Below are 27,661 nucleotides of genomic sequence, written 5' to 3'. Positions count from 1 at the left end.
GTGAGATTATGGCACTGCAGAAACAGAGATGGTCTCGAAACAAGAATAAGATATGTGATGTAACTGTTCTCTTGTTGATGTAACAGCTATGGAGGAGTTGGATGGAGATGAGGTTAGGGTGTCCTCCAGGGGACGTGTTGCTGAGAGAGACATTGTCCAGGTACATAATGTTACCTATTCGAGATTAGTATTATTATTTTTGAAATTTACATCATTGAAAAAGTCTATTTGGCCCTGAGTAAATTTAACATTATACATTTTTCTCATTTGAATAATTTATATCATGTTAGGATAAATAATAATAATTATAACGTAATTGAATAAAAATACAACTGTTGATTGTTAGTTCATGTTAGCTCAGGTCCATTAAGTAATATTAACAGATACAACTTTTGATTTTAATAATGGATTAGTAAATATTGAAATTAACTTCAACTAAGATTAATAACAAGATGCTTTAGAAGTGTTTTTCATCATTAGTTCATGTTAAGTAATGTAGCTAGCAAATGGAACCTTATTGTAAAGTGTTACCATAATAAAAAATAAGTGGTTTTGATATGCGACACATTCCACAAATATGGCACACTTTGGTGTCCCATAATTGTTAAAGCTTTAGAGATAAAAAAAAAAAAAAATTGTGAATTTTTTCTTGGGGGGGAATTATTTTATTTATTAGATATTTTAGATGAAGTACTATTATGATATTTATTTATATTTTTTATTTATAATTGTTAAATATGTATGATTGTTAAATATCATATTAAATTATATAATATATTTTATTTTATTTATTATTTTTACCTCTTTTTTTTTTTTAGTAAAGTCAGAAAGACATTTTTCATGAGATTCATCTCTGTATCTCTGATTTAGTTTGTGCCGTTCCGGGACTACATCGACCGATCCGGGAACCAGGTGCTCAGCATGGCCCGACTGGCCAAGGATGTCCTGGCCGAGATCCCTGACCAGCTGCTTTCGTTCATGAAGAGCAGAGGCGTTGAACCCAGACCAGCCCTCTCCCCCTCTCCTACACCACAGATAAATGTCCACCTCTGATCCCAGAGCAGTATTTTATCCTCTCCCTCAAACACAGCTCTATGTTCACGTCTGAACCCCCCCGGGTCCGTCACTGGGGATGCACATTTTTACTTTCCACATCAGTTAGCAGTAGCATATTATGTAGTTACAATAATAATCAACTGAAATCAGGAACACGTTAATGTAAGTGTGTGGTGTAATACTTAATAATCAGCCAGTGATCATTCAAAGCAGTTTTTGCTTGCCTGGAATGGAAGATGTGGATGTAAAAAGAGGGTGAATTCCCTAAAAAGAAATGTCTGGATCATTTTTCACCCAAAAATCTAAAGATGAGAAAACAATAAAATATACATCAAATTTTTACATAAAATACAATTCATATAAATTACATTAAATTGAGACAATATAAATGGACATTTATTGCATTGAGACATTATTTTCTCATTCCTAAATCTCTTTTTACCCTAAAAAATACTTTACTTTAACTTATTTACTGAAGTTATATAGTACATTTATAAATGCAGTTATGAGTAGACTAATGAGAATTTGAGGATTGTCACTATGCAGAAAAAAAAAATTGTCCTTAAAACAGACTTCACTTACTGTATGTAAAATATCATATTTAGTCTTTTTTTCTATATTTTGTCTTGAAACATCATCTGGACATTTCTTAATGAAATTTACCCAGGAACATGAGTCTCTGTGCTCTCACACTCGAGGGACAGAGCGAGCGAGTGGTTGGCAAGCTGCGCTGTACGCCGTAATACCCAAACACGCATGCACAGGTCACCTTTAACATTACACATCATCTTTGCATTTTACGTAGATTCTTGGGCCAATATATATATATTTAATTTTCTCACTGGCTGAACTAGTTGCGCCGGCACACTTTTGAGTGTGTAAATATTTTCTAATTTGTGCCCGATTATGAAAGGAACTAATAAGTAGCTACGTGTGGCAGAAAAACAGATGCCTGTGCGGGAACACCGGCGCACTCGGAGTCTTCCGCACATCTCGAGTGGATGCAGCTAATTACCTGGAGAAACTGAGGTGCCAATCAGTGCAATTCAACCAGAGAGAGGAAGATTGAGGGAAGAAATATCCAGAGTGTAATCAGCAGAGGTTAATGGGCACAGGAAGTGTGCAGACGGATGGCGTGACAAAGATAAATCAGGTGATCAGCAGAACCACAGACAGAGATAGGGATTTCTTTTTAGGAAGCTGCTGGGACAAAGGTGGATTTTACAGGTGAATCTCATGGAGAAATGCCTGGGTCATATTTTACCCCAAATCGACCATTAAGACGTCATGCATTGTTACATTATTTTTATCACAAAATTGCCCAGAACCCAATATTTTTTTATTTATTTTTTTGGTAGTGAATTACCGACACTTACTATTGCACTTTAAAAATACTTTACAATTTAAATTATGGATGCACTATACTATATAGCAGTTATTGGGTTACCTTTATTGTTTTTAATGCTTACCTAAAGTTATATTTTTTAAAAACACTATTTAAACACTAAATGTTAATAACACTGTTAAATGTAAACATCAGCAAATCTCTAAATATCCATTTTTTCATAATGTAATTTATAATTGTTTACAATGTATTGATGTCTAAAATGACTTGTAGTAGCTTGAATGTTTTATTTCCAGTTTTTAGAATTTAGAACATTAACATAGAATTGATTAAGTTTTAATAGTAAAAATAATAGTTTTAATATCGTGCCTAATTTCAGTAGTTTATTTTTCTTTGCAGTATTGATAATGAAATAAAGATGCTCCTAACTGTCATGAAAATAATGTCTCAATTCAAAATAAAATGCAATTTCCCTAGAAATAGGCTTTCTTTCCTTTCTTTTGAATTTGGAGTAGACGCATGACCTGGATGTTTCTTGACATTTTTCGTGAGGTTCACCCTTGCGTACACTGCCATGTTTTCAAATTCTATTCAAAAAATGATTGTAGACTCATTGAATGTTTGGCAAGATTGGAGCATTCCAGCAGAATCTTTCATTTTTCCATTCTTTCATTCTGCTGTACATAATGAATAGTGCAATAACATTCGACATCAATTCATGTTTGTATTTCCTCCATAATCCTTGTTGCTGTGATCAAAATATTGCTCAGATACTTTAATGTTGAATACCGTTTTCTCCATATTTATATATACAGTAATCTATCGGAAATGTTCTAACTGTTGCTAAACTGTAGATTTGAATGATATTTGTTTCATAGTAAAGACAGCTATAGTAAACACAGCTGCTTGTGCCAAAGTGCTACCATGTAAAACATTCCTGCCAAGATTGTATATCGACATGTGTGAGGCAAAGATGTTCGTTTTATATCTCTTTGTTGTGTTTTTAATAAAGCATGAATGTCTTGTGCTGACTTCTGAAGAGTTTGCTTATTCACAGGATGGATGGATGGATGAATGGATGGATAGGTGTGCACTTGTGAATATCAGTCCCCGTTCATTGTAATTGCATGGAAATGAGGAACTAGGACATTCTTCAGAATTTCTCCTTTTGTGTTCCACACAAGAAATAATGTCAAGCAGATTTGGAATGAGATTATGGTAAGTAAATGATGGCTGAAATGTCTTTGTCCCCAACAATATTCACACCAACTTAAACATTAGGATGACAAGTAATCGAGAAGAACAGCTTAATAGCTAATAAAGAACTCTGTTCAATTCTATTTGCCGTCTATTCATTGTTTTGGGATTCTAATGTAGTTCTTTGACTCTTGACTGGCATCTGGTGGCGAATATATGCTGAACTTTTTTTTTCCCTTCTAGTTGCGTGTGTGTAGGAAGGGATGGAAATGTCACAGTTTGCAAAGGTGAAAGGTGAGAACATGACAAAGCAGCTGTACTAAAGCATAAACAGTCTTAACAAACACCGCAGCACAGTATATGATAGTTTACATTTACATTCATTTATTTAGCATTGTACTGCGTTTTTAAACGGTCATAGGCTAATGCATTATTCTGATACATTATATGATAGTTTGAGAGTTGATTGTATTGCAAACCATGTGCCAAGACTACATTAGTCAGGTCATCTTGCTATCGGGACGAGTCTCCAGTGGTGATCAGTGTGAAGTGTTGATTGTGTGTGACACTCAAGGGTCTCTTGACATCCACTGGAGATCTCTCTAAAACTTACCATCTGTCCTCAATGTCAGCTTGTGGTTATGCCTACGAGAGGAGGGAATTTATAGGACAGTTCACTCTAAAATGGACATTTTGTCATTATTTACTTAGATGAGGTTCCAAACCCATGGAACACAAAAGTAGATGTTTCCAAGATATCAAGCTCTAAAATTGCACAAAAAAAAAGAGTAGCACGTGATAGTTTAGTGTGATGAACAGACCAAAATTTATTTCATCATTCCTCTCATTTCTCATTACCAATTGCGATGCATAAACTTCGAAATTGTGGTATCATGATATCACTCTTAAAAATAAAGGTTCTGGTCGGGGCGCCAATAGCCTCGTGGACAGAGTGCCGACATATAGCGCCGTTGGACTTTGAGCGACCCGAGATCGAGTCTCAGCTCGCAGACATTTCCCGATCCTGTCCCCCTCTCTCTCTCTCGCTTCCTGTCAACTCTATACTATCCTATCATAATAAAGGCAAATATCTGCAAAAATGAATCATAAAAAAAATAAAAAGTTCTTTATGTAATCTGTGGTTCCATGAAGAACCTTAAACATCTATGGAACTTTTCCATTCCACAAAAGGTTCTTTATAGTGGAAAAGGGTTATTTAGATAATTAAAATATTTGTTCACACTAAGAATTTTTTTCTTTTAAGAGGTATTCACTGAAAGGTTCTTTGGGGTAACCCAAATGGTTCTTCTGTAGCAGGGTTCCTCAAACTCGGTCCTGGAGGGCCACTGTCCTGCACAGTTTAGCTCCAACCCTGATCAAACACACCTAGCTGTGAGTTTCTAGTGATCCTGAAGACATTGATTAGCTTGCTCAGGTGTGTTTGATCAGTGTTGGAGCTAAACTCTGCAGGACAGTGGCCCTCCAGGACCGAGTCTGAGGAACCCTGTTCTATAGCATTGCTGTAAAATCCCCTTTTGGAGCTTTTATTTTTAATAGCTTCATAGCTTACCTGATTGAACTTTTGCTTCAAACATCTCAGGAGCAATCTGCCTGGCAAACACGTTGGCCATTCTCAGTTCATTTCATCTAACGTTTCCCCTGCAGACAGATACCGCGTGTGTGTTTTATGTAGGTACTATTCTGGCTCTCGTCTCTTTCCCATGGGTCTTCTCAGAGGATTCGAGTCCTCCAGCACTTCTCCCACATGGATCTCGATGAGTAAACATCGCTGGAAGGCTAAGTTTACTCTCACACCTCTCCACACACGCTTTTCCAGCACCTATACAGTATTCTCACCAGTCCTCAGAGAAACAGAGGTGGGTAGGTATTTGCTGTATTTGGTAAAGGGAACATTTTGTCCGATCACTGTCCTCTAGTGGTAACAGAAAACTTCTTTAATGTGCAAGTTCATATAAGCAGTGCATGCTACGGCATTATACTGATTTTAGCCCCATAACCCCTATATTTAGATATACTTTGATGACAGATTTCCTCAGAAGTGACCTAAATTTGAAAAAAACTCCTTTTGGGAATGTTTGTGAATATCCTCATTTTAAAAAACAATTTGGAAATTCCATTAGTTCTAAAAATGCAATTTTTGGAGTATGTTTAGGGTTAGTTTGCAGTAATTATAATTAGCATTATAGGAAAGCTATAAGTAAATACACATTTATTTCAAGTTTAGTCTCTCACTGGAGAGAAGCCAAAAGAAAAACATACAGTACAAAGAGGCCGCTGTATCTTTACAACTTTAGCATTAACACTCTTCCATTTCCTTCAGATTAGATAATGTTTGGTCTTAAGTGGAGCTGTTAGGTAATTATCATAAACAAAAAAGTCACGGCGGATTGATCGACCGCAGCAGAAGACGTTTAGGAGAGCAGATCCACATGCAGCGATGAAAATGTTTACAATGAGAGGCTCTTTACTGCTTCTCATTAGAGCGGAGAACTTTGTGGTGCTGTCGAGTAATACCTTGCGCAACTCGGCTCCAAAACCACAAAAGAATCCGCAGGGGTCTGGATCAGCATCCAATGCTGCAATAAAAAGGCAATTAAAATCCATGCGTTAGGAAAGTTACGCTGAATAACTCTATCATTACTGAATCTTTCTATTGTTTTCTTCTGCGGCACAATGAATGTTTTCCAGATTTAATTAATACTATTTCAAATTCTCTGTCACAGATTTTCACACAAGGGATGCTCCACCCAAAATGGACTCACCCTCATGTGATTCTAAACCTGTATGCATCTCTTTCCTCTGCAGAACCAAACAACATTGCAGCCCACTGGCTTCCATTGTGTGGACAATTACCTTTCTTGAAATGTCTTCTTTTAAGAAGTCATAGAGTTTTGGAGCAACATGAGGGTGAGTAAATGATAACAGATGTTGATCATTTTCGCATGGAGGATCTCTTTAACTTCAACCAACCCCAACAAAGATGTGTCGGCAAACCTTACGTCTGCAATACTGAACACCCAAAATGATTGAGTGGCAGCAGCGAGCATGCAACAGAAGTGACGTCCCAGGACACGAGGGTACCAGAGTTTACTCATAAATGCGAATTCTTGTTTAACGACGTCTCGTTACACGGGAGGCGCCTGTGCTTCTGAGAATTGTTGTCTCCTGGGCATGGAGGAGGTGGTGGGGTGGCTGCAGAAGAAATACGGTGTCTTTTACCCATCCTGATCAAACTAGTTGTTTTCCATCTTAACCTGTTTCCCATTACCAGAGCAACTGGCTGGCTTGGGTGTAGGGTGTAGAGAATGTAAGCAGTGAAGAACAGGGATATTCATAACATTTGCAATGAGCTCACACTAAATACAAGCACTTAGCTTGTTATGCGTCTTGTGGCTTCATGGAAAAAAAAAAGTTTCAGTTTCATTAGCATACGCAACATCTTCAGTCAGATTACGCACGCCGCTAAATTGCCTGCGGACTGATGGCTTTCAGGTGTTTATATATTCTTCATTTATTTATTTGCACTGGAAAAGTAACAGCGGGACAGCATCATTCAGGCCCGTGACGCTTCGCCTGCTTTAACGAGGGAGCGGAAAGAAATAAGGCAAACATGTGTTGAAAATGGAACGTTTTAAAGAGGCTCACACAAAAACTGTTTTGTCAGAATATGGTAGTAGGTCAGACGCAAGCTTAGCTTAGGGAAACTGGGCAAATATCAACAGAGGCTCTGAGGGAGAAGGACGTGTGTACTTAGCTTCTGGTGAAGTGTGCTCTCTGTTACTGGAAAACAATGATAGATTGGCTGCATGTTTCCACTTACCTCATATCCAACTGCTATTATATAACAATGTGTTTGAAGTCGTTTTTCATTGACAGTGTAGAGACAGAGACTTGAGAATTGTCTGCAAAGTTAGTACTGTTAGTGTCTTGGCTATAGACCATCTCAGACCCTGTCCCAAATGGCACACTTCATGTGGACTTGTGGTCATGTGGGCTTGCAATAGCCGTTGCGTGCACGTGTCTGTTAAGACCGAAGGGTGTCCAATTTGTCATTTAAAGTTTCAGAAGAGACCTTTGTGGCTGATATGCGCCCTCGATGCGCACTTTTAGCCTGCGAGCTCCACAGCAGACTTCTACCTGACAGTCAAAGCGTCATTACGTCACGAAAGTGTGGACTTGGGGTTCCTTTTGGGACAGGGCCTCACTTACACTACCTACATTATCTGTAACAGTGTCATCAATCCTCACCACTCCCCTCATCACTAGCCCCTTCAAAATCAAAGTGTTTCTGATTTGTTTATTGGTACTTCATTGGTTTGGAGCTGTTCTAAATGGGATAGTTCACTCAGAAATGAAAATTCTGTCATTATTTACTAACTAATCATTATAGTCTCATTACTTGAATTGCATTAATAGCTTTCCTACATAAGATTGCAATAAACATGAATTACATTTAAATGTAATTTTATAGACTACAATCTAGAATTTAAAAGCTATTTTAAATAGCTGACCAGCCATTTCTCATCTCTTTTAGTTTGGGTAAGATTTTGAGTGGAATTTAGAAATACATATTTTTATTCTGCAAGGATGCATAAACTTGATAAAAAGTAACAGTACATACAGTTATAATGTTTCAAAAGATGTACATTTCAAATAAATGCTGTTCTTTTGAACTTTCTATTCATCAAAGAATCCTGAAAAAATGGGTCATGGTTTCCACAAAAAAAGATTAAGCTGGTTTCAACTTTAAAAATAATAAGTAATGTTTCTTGAGCAGCAAATCAGCATATTAGAATGATTTCTGTAGGTTCATGTGACACTGACTGGAGTAATTATGCTGAAAATTCATCTTTGCCATCAAAAACAGTTATTTTAAGTAATATTTTAAAGCTGTTTTTACTGTATTTTTAAACAAATAAATAAAAAATCTGGGTGAGGTTTAATAGCTCCTTCAAAAACATTACAAATCCTGTAAAATTGTTTATTAGTACATGATACATAATGCATTTGCAAGACATTGGCATTCATATGTATGTCAAATGCTCTCAGATACTTTTACTTGAGGCAGTTCAGATCTGGCTTTATTAGTCAGTACACATATTGATATTTGATGTGGTCATCAGTGTAATGAGTCAACAAATATGCAGACTAAAATGTGGACAAACAGATATATTGTAAATGCAGTTTACGGGGGTGGATGGGGGGGGGGAGGCAATTTAGTGCTACAGTGAGTAATAAGTGTACAGCCTACGGCCCAGGAGAATTGCACTGAAATTGAGAGTTGCACTAGTTACATATAATTTACATAATTGCACTTGATGTGCTTTGTAAGTGTTCAGTCGAGGCTGCTGAGGAGACAGATGGCCGCTGTCGTTTTTACTCTCTCAGCCATCTGATACTGTGGCTTTTATTTTATTTAAAAGAACATACATTGATCGACTGCCGCATGTAGTCCTGGAATTACAAGACTATTTTTTTAGCCTGTCAGCGGGTGCAATATCTACTATAATATAAAGAAAATGTCTGTTTTTTAGTCAGAAACATAGCGACTTCTGAATGCAGAAACAGGCTTTTTGTCCACATAATGGTGTTGTTATGAATCCACCAGCTGGGTCTAACTGGTAAAGCCTTTAAATGAGCCTGAAAATTCGCTACATCCGAATTCACATATTATATAGCAGGTACTACATTTGATACAACATTTTTGTACAACATCCGCCATGTTGTATGTCACTCTCATGTGACCTACAGCATCACTTGTGTCGCTTCACTGCCATTCAATAATCCTCTCCCATGGACTCATGGGATCAGGGCTGGACTGGTAATCTGGCATACCGGGCAAATGCCCGGTGGGCCGACGTGCTTTTTGGGCCGATAGGCCTACATCTCATACTTTTTTTTTTTTTTTTTTTTTTAAACGGCCCATAAAACTCGTACATCGGCGGCCCATTCGTTTTGTTTTGTTTAATTGACGGCACTGGGTTAGTGCCGGTGTAATGCATTGGTCAAAAAAAAGTAAGCGTTAGTTTTTTTTCCCACTGACAGACCGGCCCATGAAACGCGTAGATCAGCGGCCCATTGGTTGTTTTCTTGATTGACACTGTGCTGGCCCAATCACAGCTTTAAAAACCTCCCCCTTTGGGCTTTGAGTGAGCGTGCAGTGTCAAGTGTGTATCTGTCAAAATAGTCTGAGAGATGGAGAAGTGACGCAAGGAATGTGCAGAGAAATAGCGTGTAATAGAAAGAGCAGACGCTGTAAAATGTGTCACAATATATATGTTTTCTGCAGCAGCATGACCTTCATCAGCTCCAGTGGCTGATGAGGAGGATAGTATTAGTGAGTGAGGAGGATCAGGAGAGAGATGAGAAAGTGTAACGTTAGAGTCCGCGCGCGGTAAGCAGAACTACTTTCAAAAACACTTTGGCTATGAGTGTAGGAACCCATTACCCAGTTACGCATTATTTCCACATCTGCATAGTTGACTGCATAGTTTTACAAAAATTTACTAGAAGTTTAATGAGACGCGTTTTTATCCATGTTTTCCGCCAAAATAAAAGCTTGATGCAGTTTCCGTCAAAATAAAAGATCATGTGCTGATCTCTTTCAAGTTTAGAAATTAGTACAAAACTAATTATGAAAGTTTTCTTTATTTTTCAGTGCATTTGTTTTACAATATATGGCTATTAGGCTACTGTCATGAGATTAATATTATAACTATTATTATGTAGTAGTGTAATATAGACAGATTTTTTCTTTGTTATATTTGCACACTGAATATGGGTTGGAGCTTTTAATTTTGAACCCTCAAACTGCACCAGATTGATGAATTTAACATTAAAATGCACAAAATTTTCTTAGGGGGAGCATGCCCCCAAACCCCCGTAGAAAGCCACCACACCCACCACAGTTTTAACAAAATTCCTGTGAAAAACACTGGTATTGCTATGCCAATGCAGCTTATAGCTTGTTTTTTGGATGCATCGCTGTGTATTAATAAATGACAATTTTGTACTTTTTTCATCTGTTAACTCTCACTCGTTTATACTCACTCATTACATGGCATTAGTGGGTTTAATGAATAGGAGTTGAACAAAAACATATTTAAGGGCGTGGAAAGATGGGTGGTGTTTATGATCATATATAGTGGGCCAGTCTGGGCCAAAATGCCAGGGCCGATTTTCTGTCCCAGTCCAGCCCTGCATGGGATAGTAAAACGTCCATCACATAGGCACTTCAGAATCTCACTGGAAGAAGTAAGTCATCTGGGTACTTTTCACCTACTGTTTTATGAATACTATGAATTTGGATATACTACTTGGCTCACATACTGTTTTTCGCCTACTATATTGTATGGAAGTAGTCTTATTTGGATGCAGGGATTGTTTACTTTATTGCTCTCTGCTGGGATATGAGAAAGTGTTTTAATATCGAAAAAATTACCCCCATCACCTTTAATCAGCTTCACAGGGTTTGAGCTGCACACCCAGCGTGAGCAACAACAAGGTGATATTATTAAGAGTGGAACAACAGGATGTCTGGAAATTAATATTAAAACAATTCTAACTCCTGTGACATTAGCACGCTGGTTTAACAGCAGGTCGTTTGGCTGGTTCAGCCTCGCTGTGTGTGAGAGGCTTGAGGCCTTCGCTCTCACAGAGGGTGTTGCCATCAGCCCTGCTGTCTTCTCAAGTCCTGCTGAAGTTCAGCGCCGTAGCTTTCAGTGACTGGAGCACGGGCCCTTATTATGTATCATGGGGGCCTTGTGCTGATTAGGGTTAGGTATTGTTTGAATTTTAGAGATTTCGATTCCAGTTCTGTTTACTGTTGTCAAAAGTAGTCTGTACTGAAATTGAAAAAATGTGACGATACCAGCATTTCCCTCTAGCATTTTGAGCGCTGTTGAACTGATTCTTAAACACCTCTGATTGGCCATTGCGTTCACGCGCTCAACATATATGTCTGTGATTGGCTACAATGATCAACGCTTCAAAAACATGTTGTCTTCACCGTGTGCTTACACAGATACACACGATAAACTGTTACACATGCGTTTTACATTTACAAACTGTTTACATTCACTTAAGACATAACTGACTGTGTTTACGAGGATATTTTGACATCATTTTGTGTGTATTTCTCCATTCAAATGTAACCGGTCCTACTTTACCCGCTACTAGACCACATTATGATGTTTTGGTGAACTATTGCCTCAATGGGACCAAATAAATTCTGTGATAAGTTAATTTACTTTCTAATGAAATGTCTGGTTTGTTGGGTTTTAGAGGAGTTTTGGTCACTTTTTAGTTGGTCAGACTGTGAGACCAGTATGCAAACAGCCAAACACAAGGTATTTTGTTATAATGACTAATGACTAATAATATTTCATTGCAATGGTCTTTTAAATTCATTGAAGACTTGTATGTGTTTTTTCATTCAGTGTTCCAGGGATATAGTTGGTTTTGTCCGGTTATCCTCTGGTGTTGTGACCTGCATAAAGTTCAGAAAGAGTTTAGTGTCTTGAGACGAAAAGGCCTCCCACTCCACCTGTCACTGGGGGAGGAAATTAACATGTCCAGGTTGCTGGTATTTATAGATATGCGAGATATGTAAGTACTTTATTTTGACCCAGTATTTAACTACACTGAAGTTTTCTCCTTTCTTAATGATAGCCTGCTAGTGACATTTACATAATAAGTACCTTTTGGGCTCAAATTATGCTCCCACCAGCACATTGTGCCTTTAAAAAAGGGCTATTAACAACAGTGACAAAAATATGATCAATTTGATCAAATTAGAGATGTGTTTGTCAGTTGATAATAGTTATTGGACACTTCAGCTGTCGGCTTGTTTTGTTGCTGATATGGCTCTGACGTAATAGAGGTTTAATGAGATGACAGGTGCTTGACAGTTCAAGGGTTGACTGACAGGATAATGGTTTGCCATGTTGTTTTAACCATTACAAAGAAGAAAAAGAACATTTATTGTTGACAGCGTTGCTGGAAAAAAAATCCACATAACTTAAGCTTTAATCCTATCATTCATATATAACTGTATAATATAATATAATATAAACATATTTTATAATTTTAAATACTTAATGGCCATAAAGAGAAATACAATCAGCCAGTCCTATTATCTTCACAGTTTTTTCACAACAACAATAATACATATTTATACATATTATTTTTTCTGGTGAAAACAACAACACGCACACATTATTGTTGATGTTGTTAATGTGTATAAAGATGTGTTGTTATAATAAATAACAATCATCAAATCATCATCATCATTATTGTTGTTAATATTGTATTCTTGTATAAATTACAGCAACAGCAATACATTGTTGTTGTTTTCTCATATAAATAACAATAAAATATCTTACAATTATTATTATGATTACTGTTATTAATGTGTATAACTATTATTATTATTATTATGATAATTAATAATAATTTAGTAGTAGTAATAATAAAGTATTATATTATTTAATATAAAGTATTATTAATATTATTGTGTTATTGTTTTTGTTGTGTATAATGATTGTTGTGTAAATTTGTATAGTATGTATTATTATAATAAATAACAACAACAATACTTTTCTTTATTATTAGTGTTATTATTATTATCATTATCATCATTTTTATTAATATTTTAATAAATTACAACAATAGTAATATATTTTTTATTATTATTACTATTATATTATTGTTGTTGTTGTCCTTAATGTGTATAAAGTAGGGCTGTGAAAAGATTAATCGCGATTAATCGCATCCAAAATAAAAGTTTGTGTTTACATAATATATGTGTTTGTACTTGGTATAATTATTTTGTATATATAAATACACACACATGCATGTATATATTTAAGAAATATTTGCATACATATACTGTATATATTTATATATAATTTATATTATATATAAGTATAATTTTTTTATATATAAATAACACAGTTTTTCTTAAATATATACATGCATGTGTGTGTATTTATATATACAAATTTAATTATACACAGTACACACACATATATTATTTAAACACAAACTTTTATTTTGGATGCGATTAATCGCGATTAATCTTTTCACAGCCCTAGTATAAAGATATATAAATAATAATCATAATAATAAGTATGATTATTATTTCTACATATAATGCAATTTACTATGTCTATAGTCATTGTTATGCTTCTTTGAGACATAAACAGCGCTGACCCCCTGTGAATATGTTCTTTGAACCTTCATCGCAGAGGGAAAACAGCTATTTTCATTCTGTGTAAGTGTACTTGTTGACCACACTGTGGGTAAAAACGACCTTGAGGACAATCAGAGTGCAAGTGTCCCTTGAACTCTGGGTGTGTTGTTTTTCTGGTATAAACAAACTAAGAAAAGTAAGGGCCAAAGATTGATGTATCCTGGGGGACTGTAGTGTGTCCTGCAGTGAACTGTGCTGAAAGCTGTGGCCTCTGTCCCTCTTTGTGTTGTGATACTAATGCACATTTATCAACACTTGTGATAACAGCGTTCATTTTATCCTTGTTTTGCTAATTTGAAAATATATGCAAGGCCTGGTAAACATCATATTTCTATAATAGAGACTAGATTTTTTTTTTTTTTTCATTTTTGAAGATTTCCTACAGTCACTTTTTGGAAAGAAATTACTTGATGTCTTAGGGTGTTTACACAGCACCTTTTTTAACTTAAAACTGAAAACGTTTTATGCGTTTTGGCCGTTCATTCACATGAAAACAGCGTTTTGGGGGCCTGTAAACGTAAACCCAATACGGGTTTCAAAGTGCAAGTTTTTGAAAACGATAAAGTTATCATCTCCGTGTAAACTACCAACACACGAATTTGCGAAAACGGTGACATCATGCGCATGCGTATTACGTGTTCAGTCTAATAGGCGCATAGTGTTTCTTCACAAAGTCACATCGCCAACTACTGGATAATACAGTGTTGTCTTCTGTACTCGAAAAAACGCAAAGGAAAAACATTTCCATTTGTAGTTCATCGTTTTCGTGTAAACGTACCCTACATTTTAAGTTTCTCTTTGTATTTTTGAAAAATGTAGTGTATAGATGACAATGATGTCAAAACAATCCCCTTCACAAGGATCCGCAAAAATGACTAAAAGCGCTGTATTGTTCATGCCAGGCCAGTAGTTGGCGATGTGACTTTGTAAACAAACACTGTAGACTGAACACATAATACGCATGCGCATGACGTCACCGTTTCACAAATTTGTGTTTTCGTAGTTTACATGGAGACGATAATGGCATAGTTTTCAAAAACTTGCACTTTGCACCCGTTTTCAGTTTGTGTTTTCAGGCCCCTAAAACACTGTTATCGTGTAAATGAACTGCCAAAATGCATAAAAAGTTTTCCGTTTTCAGTTGAAAACTTAGTGTCGTGTAATCGGCCCCTTATACAGAATGTCCTGTTTCGCGATATGGAAGTGTTGATTTTAAAACCAGAGCTTCTTTGACTTTTATTGAACTCTCTTTATCTTCCTTATATTGTCTTTTTGTTGTTTAAAGTGCTTGTTTTTATAGAAAAACTGAAAAGCGATACTATATTTGTTTAATCTCATATCACCTGGACACACACAGTCTGGTCTGCTATCATAGGAAGTGGGTGAAAGGCTGTACAGTAATCCTCTAAAGCAGATACAGAAACGCTCTTAGCTGCTTAACACACGTAGTAAACGAGAGGAAGTTCAGCAGGGGACGAGCCATGTGGTGATTTCAGGCAGCATTAGCGTTCAGAAAACAGCTTACATAACACGCGCTCTCGTCTTGCTTAGTGGCTGGCTTTTCTCCAGTGGTTCTTTGCAGCACCTTAGAACCCTTTTTCGCTGTATACAAAATGTTTTTAAGTTGAATATTCGTTTTCTTCAGGTCAGTTTACTGGTTCCAGACATCATCTGTTAACAGAAGAAGCCCATCTGGGTTCTTTGAAGCAGCAGTCCATAGATGTTTTGTAACCACTGAACTTCGTAAGGTTCTCCTACAGCATCCAAAGAAATTATTTTATGGCATCAGACTGCAAAACCTATGTGGAGCCATTATTTTTAATAGCATATGTCCACTATGATGAGTCCAAAGCTGCCAGAGTTTACTGAACCTGAGTGGTTGCTTCAAAATTAGGTTATCAATAAATAAATAAATAAATCAGCTAATTCAATGGCATTTTTGATGGCCTGTACTCTTTCCAGGGACCGTGACAGCCTGTTACTCAGACTCGGAGTCATATGTTAATATTAAAAACATGCTAAATTAATACAAGTGAGCAGTATTACCTGACTAGTAGCATTTATATTTATAGTATTTACAAAACAACACTTTTCACAGTTTTCAGGCAATGTGAGAAAACAAATCTACATAATGTCTTAGACTAGAGAATGCTACACCTCAGTATTTCTTCCAAAACTAGTTTTGACCAAAATTTTGCTGACAAGTTCAAAAATATTTGGCAGTCATAGAGTCAATCATGCAAACAGGTCGACTCTCTTCAGCTGACAGGTCTGTGTTTGCCCTCTGTCATTACTCAACCACCCACTGGCACCATAACTGTGCCTTCTTCACCACAGTACAAGTATGAAACTGCTCACTCTAGTGCTTGAAGACCTGTGAGTCTCGCTTGGCTTCTAGGACACCATCTAAAAACAAAACACGTTTACTGTCAGTAAGCACTGAAGAGGTGAGTTAGCTGAGACAGATTTGATCCCCTCTACTAAAAATACACTGTGTGACTTCATACAGCCACAAGTGGAAAACAACAACAACACCTCGTGTGTAAGCTGCGTCCAAGATGATCCTTAAAGTCCTCATGTAGTCCATTTCAAACCGTGTTTTTCAGATTGTTTTGAGGAGAAAATGCACAGCAAAAGTGCTGATTGATGAATTTGCACATGGTTTGTTTTAAAGCGTATTATAAAACGGTTAGTTCCAATCCTTGATTTTGATTGGTCAATAGCTGTGTGTTATCCACGATAAAACACGGCTATGACCGCTTCACCCAACGGTTCTATGTATCACTACACAACACCCCTAGCAGGCACTCTTAGCAACGTAAACATGTTTGTTCTCATTGATATTGATCATTGAAGCTTATAGAGTAGAGTATTGAGAGATTGAGTAAGCGAGAGAACTTGCATTTACAATGTATAAATAGCATTTTCCTTCAGGTCAGTCCTATATTCATAATAAAAAATCCGTTTGAATGTCCGCTGCGATATCTTGTCCTTTTTACAGTCAAGGTTTTTTTTCCGTGACACGCTAACTTAGTCATTCGTCAGTTGCGTCTTCCTTTTCCCTGTTCACAATTTTGAGTCCTTTCAATATAAAAGTCTTCTCTACTGACTGACTCACTCATATAGACAGTTGTTGTCCTCATCTAATGGCGTAACAATGTAACTTCTGTTGCTGTTTACGGCCAGGGACTACTTTTTCCAGAGGAAGGAATGCTTTTAGTGATTTTACTTCATGAAAGATATATAGATAGATAGATATTTTTCAGCTTTAATATTTGTATTGTGTGGCAGCCGTTTTATAAAAGCATCTATCTGTCTGTCTGTCTGTCTGTCTGTCTGTCTGTCTGTCTGTCTATCTATCTATCTATCTATCTATCTATCTATCTATCTATCTATCTATCTATTTTTCTGTCTGTGCTATAAATATGTAGTTATAGTTATTTTTTTATTAATTCTTGCACGCCACTTATATACTGCAATATATAAATGTCATTGTTTTCTATCTGTTACTTTAATGGCCAAATAAGGCTACCTTGTATTTCTAAGCAGGCATAAAATCTTATCTAGCAACATTGTTTTGACCTATTTGACTGCCTATTATCAGTACTTATTGTACTGGTTGGAGTTGTTTTTTTATTTTTTTATTTTTTCTCATGCGTTTTAGACACACCCTGAAAAAGTTGCAGAAAAAAATGCTGGTTCAAAGTCTTTCTTCCCTCTCATACATTTAAGTTAGACTGGTTAAAAGTTAATCCAGGACAGAAATATTTTCACAGGCTCATAGTTTATTTATCAATGAAAAAGCATGAATCGGGTAGTCATTAACAATTTTATAACATTCAAATGCTTGATATGCAATTTTGTCTATATGAGGACAGCACTTAAATCCCATATTAAATTGTCAGCAGGAGTAATCTCATCAGATTAATCTCACAATACTCATGCCATTTGAGATGAGTTTATTGTAGGCTATACTAGTGCTGTTATTAAAATGTGAAATAAAAAGCTCCCTTCATTAATGACAACGTTTGCATTTTGAACTCATCTTCGCCAGATCAGATTCACTGATATTACAGCACCCCTGCAAGAGTTAAAGCTCCTCCAGTCGGACAGTTGACAGAAGCAACCGTGTACTGTTCTGCTGTTCATTGACGACAAAAGGCAAGAGTCCAGCCTCCGTCGACAGCTCCACCAATCCCAGTGTGTGGAGCAGGCGAGCCTTCAGCAGCCTTCCCCAAATCTACTCTTAAAGCCCACAAGACAAGATCGTGTGACAGCAGCGTAATAGCTACTATAGAGGAGAGCATGATCTGCCATGAGACCCTTCATGTCTCAAGGGCACATTTAACGGCTAATGAAGCATTCTTTAGCGAAGAGAAACGGATCGTACTAGAACTTTAAACGGCAAGGATTAATCCGAGTTTTTTTTTAGAGAGGTAAGTTTGATTGTTTTTATGCTTTCATTTGCGCCTCGAGTAGTCGCGTGGCATGCGCGGAAACTGCGTGCAACTATTTGCTGCGTCGAAACGTGAGGCAGATTTTGCATAATAATAATAATAAAAAAGCAAAACAGCTAGAATTAACTGTATTTATTGAGTTAACTATATATAAAGAGAGAGAGAAAACAACAGTTTTAAAGGGTAAACAGGGCTGGGTAAACAAAATATATTATAGCCTATGTAGGACATTTAATAGTTTACACAAAACATGCACGTTGCATATTTCGAACTTTACTGTATTTTTTAGTTATAAATGATTACAAATATTCGGCGGTTTGCATGTGTAGTCATAAAGTTCATTAATATTAATAAGTACACTTTTGTAACATGGATGTAACACTTGACTGTTACAAAAATGATCCTACTAAGATTTTTAAGTATAATTAAGTATAAAAAGTTAATACACGTTCATTGCATATTTCGAATTAGGCCTTCGAATTTCAATTGTATTACTGAAGTAAATCGAGTTCTGAAAATGTAGATTTTGAAAACCTCATTATAAAAGACTGACATGATTGTGGCAAGTTAAGTAGATGGAAACACTGGCTATGTGATGTCGAACGTTAAGTAATTAACGAGAGATTTAAAGTGTCTAAGGGTATTTAAAAAAACAATGTCTCCTCCAGAGTTTGCAGTGAACACATGTGGGTGTTGACACTGCCTGTAAGTGTCAGGGTTATTCTCGGACATTCTGCAGCAGACAGGGGGCGCTAGAATCACCACTGCGTTTAATCACCAATTAAAGTTTCCAGTACTGATTAATGTGCTACTTAAGCTTCCTGTGGCGATGCCTAATGACAGATCTATTGACTTAGACCTTTAGTAGTGTATGTTTTAAGGATGAGTTAGACTTTAGTGTTTGCTTATAGAAAGATTGGGCTAGTTGTCAATCATTACCATGAGTGCACAGTACCATTTACATTTTCGCTGTTTCATGAGTTGTTTTAGATTTCATAACTGCTTTACATTTGGTAAATACTTATCATTACTTCTTATTATGACAGTTTCAGTAAAATCTCTGTTGGAGTGGTTATTGCATTTCTGTCGCTACAGATTTCTTTTTCTTCATTTCAGTGCATGGGCCAAGGAATGCTATAATGTAATTACTAGCTTCAGTATTGAAGTTAGACTTTAGTGGTCAAATTCCCAGAAATGAACAATGTTGCTTTCTTGGATGTCTTACATACAGCTGATATGCTGATAGCAGCACTACAGTTGGTCTTTTATGCTAAAAAGAAAACTAAGCCTAAATTTCTTTTATATCAAATAGAACACAGACAAAAAAAAAAAAAAGGGAGAAAACTCTTTAAGTTATTGAAGATAGCTTTTTGATTAAACGATGAGTTGTCTCACACATAACAGGATCACTTAATATGCTTGGTTTCTAATTAACTAAGACTCTTTGTGTGCACACAATGCTATCTTGTCTTAATGTGGTTAGCTTATAGCAAGAATTGTAGTGAGGGAGTAACATGTTCACATCCTTGTTTTAACGTTGACTTATACAGATATTACAGTAAATTGTTTCCAGTGTCTCACACATCCACAAGGTAGGAGGTAATGGTAGCCATTAGCCATTAGCCGCTGCTTTGCTATTTTCTAAAATATTCTTGTGGAGTGAAACTCGGTGATTGCACCGAGTATGTTAACATGCACTTTTAGAATCTGACTTCAGCTGGTATTTGCTAAGTCATTGAATATTTGAGGGATTAAATTCACTTTGCACATCACCGAAAAATGCCAAGGCTAATTGTAATCTGATTAACGTGTGTATACAGTACACAATGAACGGCGTCTAGCTATCTAGGTCTGTTAACGCAGACTTCGCAAAAATGGGACTGGTACGAATTCAGTCGGATTAAATTATTACAAATTATTGTTTAAGTCTGACTGAAATCTAACTTGAAAAGTGCATGTATACATATTGACTGAGATCAAAACATCTTGTCTCAAAGTCACTTCAGTTGGACAGCCATGAAAACTGTTGTACAGTAAATCGCTTTAAATGTTATACAAAATATCAAATTATTGCTAATCCCAAATTTGTTTCTTGTTTTTTTATAGACAGAGAAAGACCCGAATCATTCATAACAGGGAACTGTACAAGTGGCCGCCGTGCTAGGGACAGGCAGTAGCCAGGAATGGTGGATCACTTGCTGCTTGATGCAGAGACTTTCTTTCCTTACACTTGTTTGCTGCCAGCCCACAACCCATCGGATATGGTGACAGACGAGGGGGTGTACCATATGCTTCCATCTCCATTCTCAGAGGATAACCTGAGTGACTCATCTAGTCCACGTTCCTGTTCCAGCCCTGAGTCTCAGGTGTTGGGCTCTAGTTGTGGGAGTAACTCAAGTGGAGAAAGCCAAGATGGCCTTCTTGACTTCCTTCACTCTCAGTCCCTAACTTTGAGCCAAAACTTGTCCTCTTCTACCATTTTATCTCCCATGGTCCCTCCTGTCCTTCCCATGGGTCTGGCTTGGGAGTCACGACGGGACCGCACCACCAAAGAGGAGTGCTTCGAGTTCCCTGTTTTCCCTGGAGATTTGGAGGACCATGCTGGGCTACTGTTTCAGCCCACTCTGGAGGAGATCGAAGAGTTCCTAGAGGAGAACATGGAAGTGGTGGCTTTGAAGGAGGAAGCCGGTGAGGGTCTAGTGACCTGTACAAGCATCCAAGGAGCAATATCAGAACCTTGGGCCCAAAGCTTAGACCAAACAGTGCCTGTTGCAAGTGACATAGTCAACGCCATTTCTGATCCAAAAAGTGTGCAATCCACAGTAGGGGCCTCCACAAATCCTCAAAGCTCACTGAAAAAGGAGGACTCTTCAGGAAAGGTTGTGGTGGTGGAGAATCCTAGCATGCCTGTGATCCTACAGCTTCAGCCCATTCAAGTGAAACAGGAATTGAGCCCTAAAACAGCCCCCTCGCCACCAACACCACCAACACCACAACCTGCCTCGGACATCAAAATAACCCAGCTCCTTGTAAACATCCAGGGTCAAACCTTCGCCCTGGTACCTCAGGTGATCCCTCAAGCCAGCCTTAACAGCTCTTCCTCCAAGTTTGTCCGTATTGCCCCGGTTCCCATTGCCGCTAAGCCCTTAGGTCTCGGGGAGAACGGAACAGGTGACGGCCAGGAAGCAGGGCTTGTAGTTGGGGGTCACAAATTCCAAAAGAGCTCAGTAGCTGATCTTATTAAAATGCACAAGTGTACTTTCCCTGGCTGTGCCAAGATGTACACCAAGAGCAGCCACCTGAAGGCCCACTTGAGGAGACACACAGGCGAGAAACCTTTTGCCTGCACTTGGCCTGGCTGTGGCTGGAGGTGAGTGTACAAGGACAGGTATCCACAACTTATACATTGTCTTTGAAAATGTTGTTTGGACAGATAAGGCAACAGATTTTTGTTCTGTACAGTTACAAATGTGATTGCTGTACACATGTTTTTTTTTCCACTCAAACACTGAGGTTAGCTGTCAAGGTCTGTATGTGTACAAAGGGCTTTCACTCCAATAAGTTGTAGTTATTGCGAAAGCAGTGTGGTACATCATTATCTTTGTTGTCCATGAATGAACTTCAAACAGAGGCTACTTAGGACTCTATGTGGACTTGCCAAATCTAAAGATATGCTAGCTTATTATTCATATTCCTGACTTTTAATGCATTTTGTACATTTTAAATGTAAGTGCACATTTAAAATGAGAAGTGTCCTTCTCTTGGGTGGAAGTGTCCTTCCCACTTACATTAGAAGTGTCCAACCCTGCTCTTGGAGGGCCAATGTTCTGCAGAGTTTAGCTCCAACCTACCCCAACACACTTGCTTGGAAGTTTCTAGTAATCCTGAGGACCTTGATTAGCTGGTTCAGGTGTGGTTGATTGTGATTTGAGCTAAACTCTGCAGGAATAGTGTCCCTCCAGGAGTAGGATTGGACACCTCTGAATTGCATGAGGCGATTCACAAGAATGCATCAGGCTTTCCAATGTAACATAAAGGATAGCTTGTACAGTTTAGTAGAGCAAGTTTGGTTACTACCATTTTCTTGAAAGGCTGTAATGTTGCATTTAAAATACAATGGATTTAACATGCAATTGGGGCATGCTACACCACTACTTGTTGAACATTTTAGCATGTACCTGCAAAAAACTATACTATTTTGAAAACAGCTGAACTAAGTTTAGTTAGTAGCGTTGCTGCTTTACTCCCCCAACATTGCTTGATAATCACTTTGTATTGTAGCTGTAAATTTCATTCACAATTTGTCCTTCGATTTTGGGTCTTGTTTTGTGTTATCTCTGCTGTTTGCAGATTAGATAAAGTCTTTGAAGAGGCAGACTTTGCCCTATTCACTGCTTCATTTGTTTACTCTTAGTCTATGTCCAACTCCAATCTTTCTGAACAGGCCTGGATACTGTGTAAAGTGCAGCAGCAGTTGTAGTGAGGTCAGGATTGACAGGATAGATAAAGTTTCAAGTGCCGGTCTTTGACAGAGACAAGTTTGGTTCTTATATTTTTGTATGCTTGTGGGTGATGTTTACTCTGTGTAGTAAAGTGTAATCTTCAATTGATTGCATTAGTTATCAAGTTTGAGTAACTACATTCTTCAAGCACTTGGTCGTAGTAGTATCCCTGATTTAGTTATTACCAGGTTCCAAGTCCCTCTTTCAGATTGTCAGTTTTTGTAAATGATCCACTGGTTTGTCTAGTTTCATGTCTGACTGTAAGATTACCTAATTATTGTAAAATAGCCCCCCCCCCCCAGAAAGACAGGTTAACGCTGGGAGAGAGAGCCCTAATCAAGTATGAAAACGCTTTCTGCTCGAGAGGTCTGTCGTTATCAGTGACCTTGGTTAGCCTTGCTTCTGGATAGCAGTTGGCAGTGACTGTCCTTCAGCAGTCTGAGAGTCTGATTGAGGTCTCCGGAACACTGTCAGGAAATGGATGTAGGGAAGAAAGCAACAGAAGAATGCCCCATTGGCTGCCTCAAGCCTGGCTTCAGCAATGCTTTGCCAGCATTTTTAGCATTCCTTTGGTACTCCGCAAATAAAAGTGTCCAAGTGACACAAACACACAAAACCCTGCTCACACTTAGATTGGAAATTTCTTAGACCCAAAAGCACTCACAATAGCTTTAAACATGGTACTTGACTGGAAAACACACCAGTTGGCTTAGCTGCAACATGCTAACGTCTTTGCACAGACGTCCTGTGCTTTGCTATTTCTCTTAGAGGGCCATACACCTGGAAACAAACCAGGAAGTACATACTTTATTTTATACTACTTGCACACAAAGGTTAATAGAGGACAAAACCTGCATGAAAAGCTGCAATGGAACTGATATAGTTTGCAGTATCAACATATGCGTGTAAGAGAGCAAACCAAAGTGCTCATCTGGTTTTGCAATGGAAAATGCAGATGTGGAATAAAGTTGAGGGCATAGATATCATAGATTGCAAATGAATAACTCAGTCCACAATGCAAAAATGTGTGCATTTGAATGGAAGTTAGTTAATAGTATATGCTGTAGAGCATGCTGGAACAGCTCTGTTTGTGAGCTCTGACGTCCAACAAGGAGGGGCACCTCATCCCATCCTATCCCACAGGGCAACAATTAGTCCACCACCATCCCATCCCAACATGCTTCAAAGACTTACTCGCATACCATGCATGCGATATTACAGAATGAGAGATACTTTGTCGGTCAAAAAAAATCACAGTTTGCTTGGCATCATGCAGTAGTTAACCTATGCTATGTGAGTAAGATGCTGATATCGTCTCTTTTGAGTATGAAATGAGAATCATCTTGTTAGTTTTGTTAGTCATGTTGTCGCTGCAGGGGTTTTATTTTTGGATTGAGCACAAAGCTAGTGCATTACTGTTAGCATAGCTGCAACTGTACTTTTCCTGTCTAAGCTTGTTGTAAAACTGGAAGAAAAGCCTAGCTGGAGAGAGAGAGAGAGAGAGAGAGAGAGAGAGTGTGTTTTTTATAGCCTTGCAAATACTCTACACATGTTCCCGGTACATTAGAAACAGATACTACCTCGCCTATGGCTTCATGTGAAACCGTGGCATGGGGTTGAGCAAGAGTTTGTTCTCCTGGTTTTCTCATTTCAGAAAGAAGTACACACTATCTTCAGATGCTTTTTATTGAGTAAGATATATATTGGTAGTATAAAGGTAGTGTAAAGTTGACAGTTATTTGTATACCAGGGATGTAATATAACTAATTTCCCAGGAGTCTCTATTACTTTGGTCTGTGCAGGGTATATGGTATAACTTGAGAAAGATTGAGTTAAAGAAAATGCTTCCATATTTTCTAAAATAGAAGAAGAAAAAAAGCTGTGTGTTTTCCTCCTCCTGGGTCTTGGTTCTTATAGTTGCTTTCAGAAAACATTAACAGTCGTGAATGTGGTGCAAATCTACTTTTGGAACTTGAGCGCTAGGTTAAGCGCCAAGTTAAATATAGTTGCTCATTAGATCTGCTCCGAGCTCAAACCATTTGCTGCTCAGTTGTGAAGACACGGAGCAATTGTTTGACAGTTTTAATGGACATTGCATGCAGTCCCTATCAAACTATTCAACTCAAAGCCTGTGAAAAGGATTTCACTCTCACTGATTCAGTGCTTTTCATTTTGTTACTCAGTAACTCCAGCACTATTTTTTACCTTTTGTCTGATTTCACAGCAACGATTGCTCTTACAAAATCACAAATTTAAGGGAAGACACTGAGACAGGAACAAAAAGATGTGCAGTAGGGTTTATTAATGTGAATAATGAGCTGTCTTGTCCAAGTAGGCTTTGATTTATGATCTGTTCTGCTCATTGTTTTGTATTTCCAAAATGCATGACGTCTTTTCACAAACTTTTATTCCATAATCTGATGCATTTCTTCAAAAGAAAAGAATAATCAATTAGAAAAAACGAAATCCTGAAACTGTGGCGTAACATAGGATAATGGTTTTGAAAAGAAAGAGGATAGTTGTTTCAGAAGTGGAAGAAGTTGGCATTCTTGAATGATTACGAAGATTACCTTGATAACAAAGACGAGGAATATACAGAGTAAATAAGGACCATGTTGTCTTCAAAACAACTGTCACTGAAGCATTTAGGCCCTCTGCCTTTTTTTAGACACGAAAGTAAAAGCCAAGTAGTACAGTGCTTTTCACAATGCATGAGCTTCATAGAGAAGAAAAAAAATGCAAAAAATGCAAAACATGAATCGGATCAGTGCACAACCATTGATATTTGGCTTTATCTCTGGATTCTTCTTGCAGATTCTCCCGGTCGGACGAGCTGTCACGGCATCGTCGGTCTCACTCTGGAGTTAAGCCCTACCAGTGCCCTGTCTGCGAGAAGAAATTTGCCCGCAGCGATCACCTGTCCAAACATATCAAAGTCCATCGCTTTCCACGAAGCAGCAGGACAGCGCGCACTGCACACTGACCCCACACAGCCCTCCCGCCATGGAGAGTGATAGAGATAGAAAGAACGGACGAACAAAACAAAGAAAGAGAGAAGGACAGAATAATTTGTGGTACTGTGATAATTTATTACGTGAGGCTTGGATGAACTGAAGAAGAGTTTGTTCTGAAACTGTTACTTGACTTGTCGGCCTCACAGATGTTGTAAGCTTCGTAGATTGTATTTTTGTAGTGTTCATGATTGTTTTCTATGTTCCGAGAACAATTTTTTTTTGCAACATGTAACATTCAAAGTATTTTTTGTTGTACTTTGAGGTATGAATTGTTGATGTATCTGCCAGTCATCAACATTCCTTGCTCAATATCACGATAATAAAAATCGCTTCTTTTTGCCAACGTAACGCGTTTAGCTCCTCTAAACCAAAAAAAACTCGGGTTCATTTGAACTACTGATCATTGGTAGGACTGTGCCATTATAAGCTATTGGCAAACATGGAGGCTTTTCCTCTTGACTTTCAGTTGTATGCTAGTAAACTGTGAAACGCCTCTTGGACAGACCATAGAGCGAATCAACGGAAGTCAAAACACGCACATTTGTCATATGTGAATTGGCCCCATGATCAGTATTGAATTTTTTCCCCTTTTGTTGTCAATACAAAACCTTTCTTCTTTTCATTTTTGTCATTTTATTGGTTGCTTTCATCATAAAAAAAAACAAAACCTTCCATGCCTTTCTCTAATCTAAATGTTTGCAGCTGGGGCCAAGGCATTTGTGGTGAAGTGTTTGCGGTTAGAAAATATTTTTGACAGCAATGCAACACATTTTACATCAGATCCAAGTCAGTCAGTTGATGGCTAAGCTAGGTCAAAACACACGTATCAACCATTTCCAACCTGCCTCAAAGAGTCCTTTTGACCTGGGACTACTTCACGATCTGCCAAACTGTCTCCGCGAGACAAGCTTGAATGACATAAACTGGAATTGCAAGGTGCTAACTGGCCTCAACCGCGAGCTCCCGCACAGGGGACTCTTGCAGCTCAAATCCTCATGTAGTCTGGAACTCATCTGGAGTTCAGAGAGGACATTCTTCATGGGAACTGTAGTCATGGACACAGCTTGACTACTGATAGGGCATGCTGACCATGTGTCCGCTGAAGAATGCGTGTGGGGTGCTGATAGTTAATGCTAATATTTAACTAAATTATACCGTGTTGTATAATTGGATTTTTAGGAGAGCTTCGGATCAACCTTGGCAATGCAATCTGTTCTATGCAATCTGTTTTTGCCAAAACAATAGCCTGAATGGAAACAAGTACAAAGTTACTCAGAGTGCCTCAGGTGATGAATCAACTTGTTGCACTTTGTACTGCGCCAACAGGCACAACAGCCAGCGGTACTTAGAGATGCATCCACGTATATATATATATATATATATATATATACAGTACGTATAGTGTGATGACAGGAACTCCAGAGTTTAACGAACCAATCATCTTTTCTGGTTCTCTACTTGTGCTCGGATTTGACTGTGGTTTAGAGGAACGCATAGAAACGATTATGGTGTCGTTTTGCTGCTCTGCTTATAATATTTAGCAACTGTTGTGGTCAGGAAATCTGATCTCAGATGCGACATCGCAGAGTGGGAAGAAACTAGAACCACTCAGACCTCTCGCAGACCAGAAGATTCCTCTAGGAATGAAGGAAACACATTTGTCTACATACAGTATATGAATGTTTTGCTGCTGTTGGTGCCTGTTTAACATACAGACCAGTGCCAAACGTGTTTTTGTTGCTCTCGGAAAGAGAAAAGCGCGCAAAGAGTCCATGATTGGTTCCGTTGTTCAAAACCCCACTTAAAACACAGAAAAA

General features: G+C 37.9%; 3 protein-coding genes across 4 annotated transcripts in view; all 3 read left to right on the top strand.

Moving 5' to 3' along the window:
- The window catches only part of cpne9 (copine family member IX), a 41,960-nt gene extending 38,528 nt beyond the window's left edge, over positions 1–3,432 (top strand). The window contains exons 19-20 of the mRNA XM_079849933.1: positions 87–160; positions 871–3,432. Coding sequence (XP_079706059.1) covers positions 87–160; positions 871–1,053 — 257 coding nt within the window. The 3' untranslated portion in view covers positions 1,054–3,432. The remainder of the gene's footprint in view (positions 1–86; positions 161–870) is intronic.
- Positions 3,433–3,451: 19 nt separating this feature from the next.
- LOC307146100 (uncharacterized protein) lies at positions 3,452–20,495 on the top strand. The gene is made up of 5 exons (XM_079849931.1): positions 3,452–3,619; positions 3,842–3,892; positions 5,292–5,475; positions 6,425–6,526; positions 20,435–20,495. The coding sequence occupies exons 1-4, from the start codon at positions 3,591–3,593 to the stop codon at positions 6,479–6,481; spliced, it is 321 nt and encodes a 106-aa protein (XP_079706057.1). The 5' UTR covers positions 3,452–3,590; the 3' UTR covers positions 6,482–6,526; positions 20,435–20,495.
- On the top strand, positions 17,990–27,011 carry klf15 (Kruppel like factor 15). Of its 2 annotated transcripts, none has more exons than XM_079849928.1 (3): positions 17,990–18,307; positions 20,439–21,698; positions 25,645–27,011. In XM_079849928.1, the coding sequence occupies exons 2-3, from the start codon at positions 20,512–20,514 to the stop codon at positions 25,811–25,813; spliced, it is 1,356 nt and encodes a 451-aa protein (XP_079706054.1). In that variant the 5' UTR covers positions 17,990–18,307; positions 20,439–20,511; the 3' UTR covers positions 25,814–27,011. The 2 variants fall into 2 exon arrangements, with proteins under 2 accessions (XP_079706054.1, XP_079706055.1); XM_079849929.1 differs by having other exon boundaries at positions 17,990–18,311; positions 20,441–21,698.
- Positions 27,012–27,661: the final 650 nt, after the last annotated feature.

The sequence above is a fragment of the Squalius cephalus genome (genome assembly GCF_949319135.1).
Source record: "Squalius cephalus genome assembly, chromosome: 18".
NCBI classification, from domain to species: domain Eukaryota; kingdom Metazoa; phylum Chordata; class Actinopteri; order Cypriniformes; family Leuciscidae; genus Squalius; species Squalius cephalus.
This window is presented reverse-complemented; position numbering and strand designations above follow the sequence as displayed.

What these genes read in the sequence shown, in the direction of transcription:
- LOC307146100 (XM_079849931.1), top strand. Translation starts at nt 3,591, where the DNA reads ATGTCAAGCAGATTTGGAATGAGATTATG. An exon ending in AGATTTGGAATGAGATTATG is followed by an intron (nt 3,620 to 3,841) that starts GTAAGTAAATGA and finishes TTTCCCTTCTAG; the next exon opens with TTGCGTGTGTGTAGGAAGGG. An exon ending in ACAGTTTGCAAAGGTGAAAG is followed by an intron (nt 3,893 to 5,291) that starts GTGAGAACATGA and finishes TGTTTTATGTAG; the next exon opens with GTACTATTCTGGCTCTCGTC.
- klf15 (XM_079849928.1), top strand. Translation starts at nt 20,512, where the DNA reads ATGGTGGATCACTTGCTGCTTGATGCAGAGACTTTCTTTCCTTACACT. An exon ending in TGGCCTGGCTGTGGCTGGAG is followed by an intron (nt 21,699 to 25,644) that starts GTGAGTGTACAA and finishes TTCTTCTTGCAG; the next exon opens with ATTCTCCCGGTCGGACGAGC.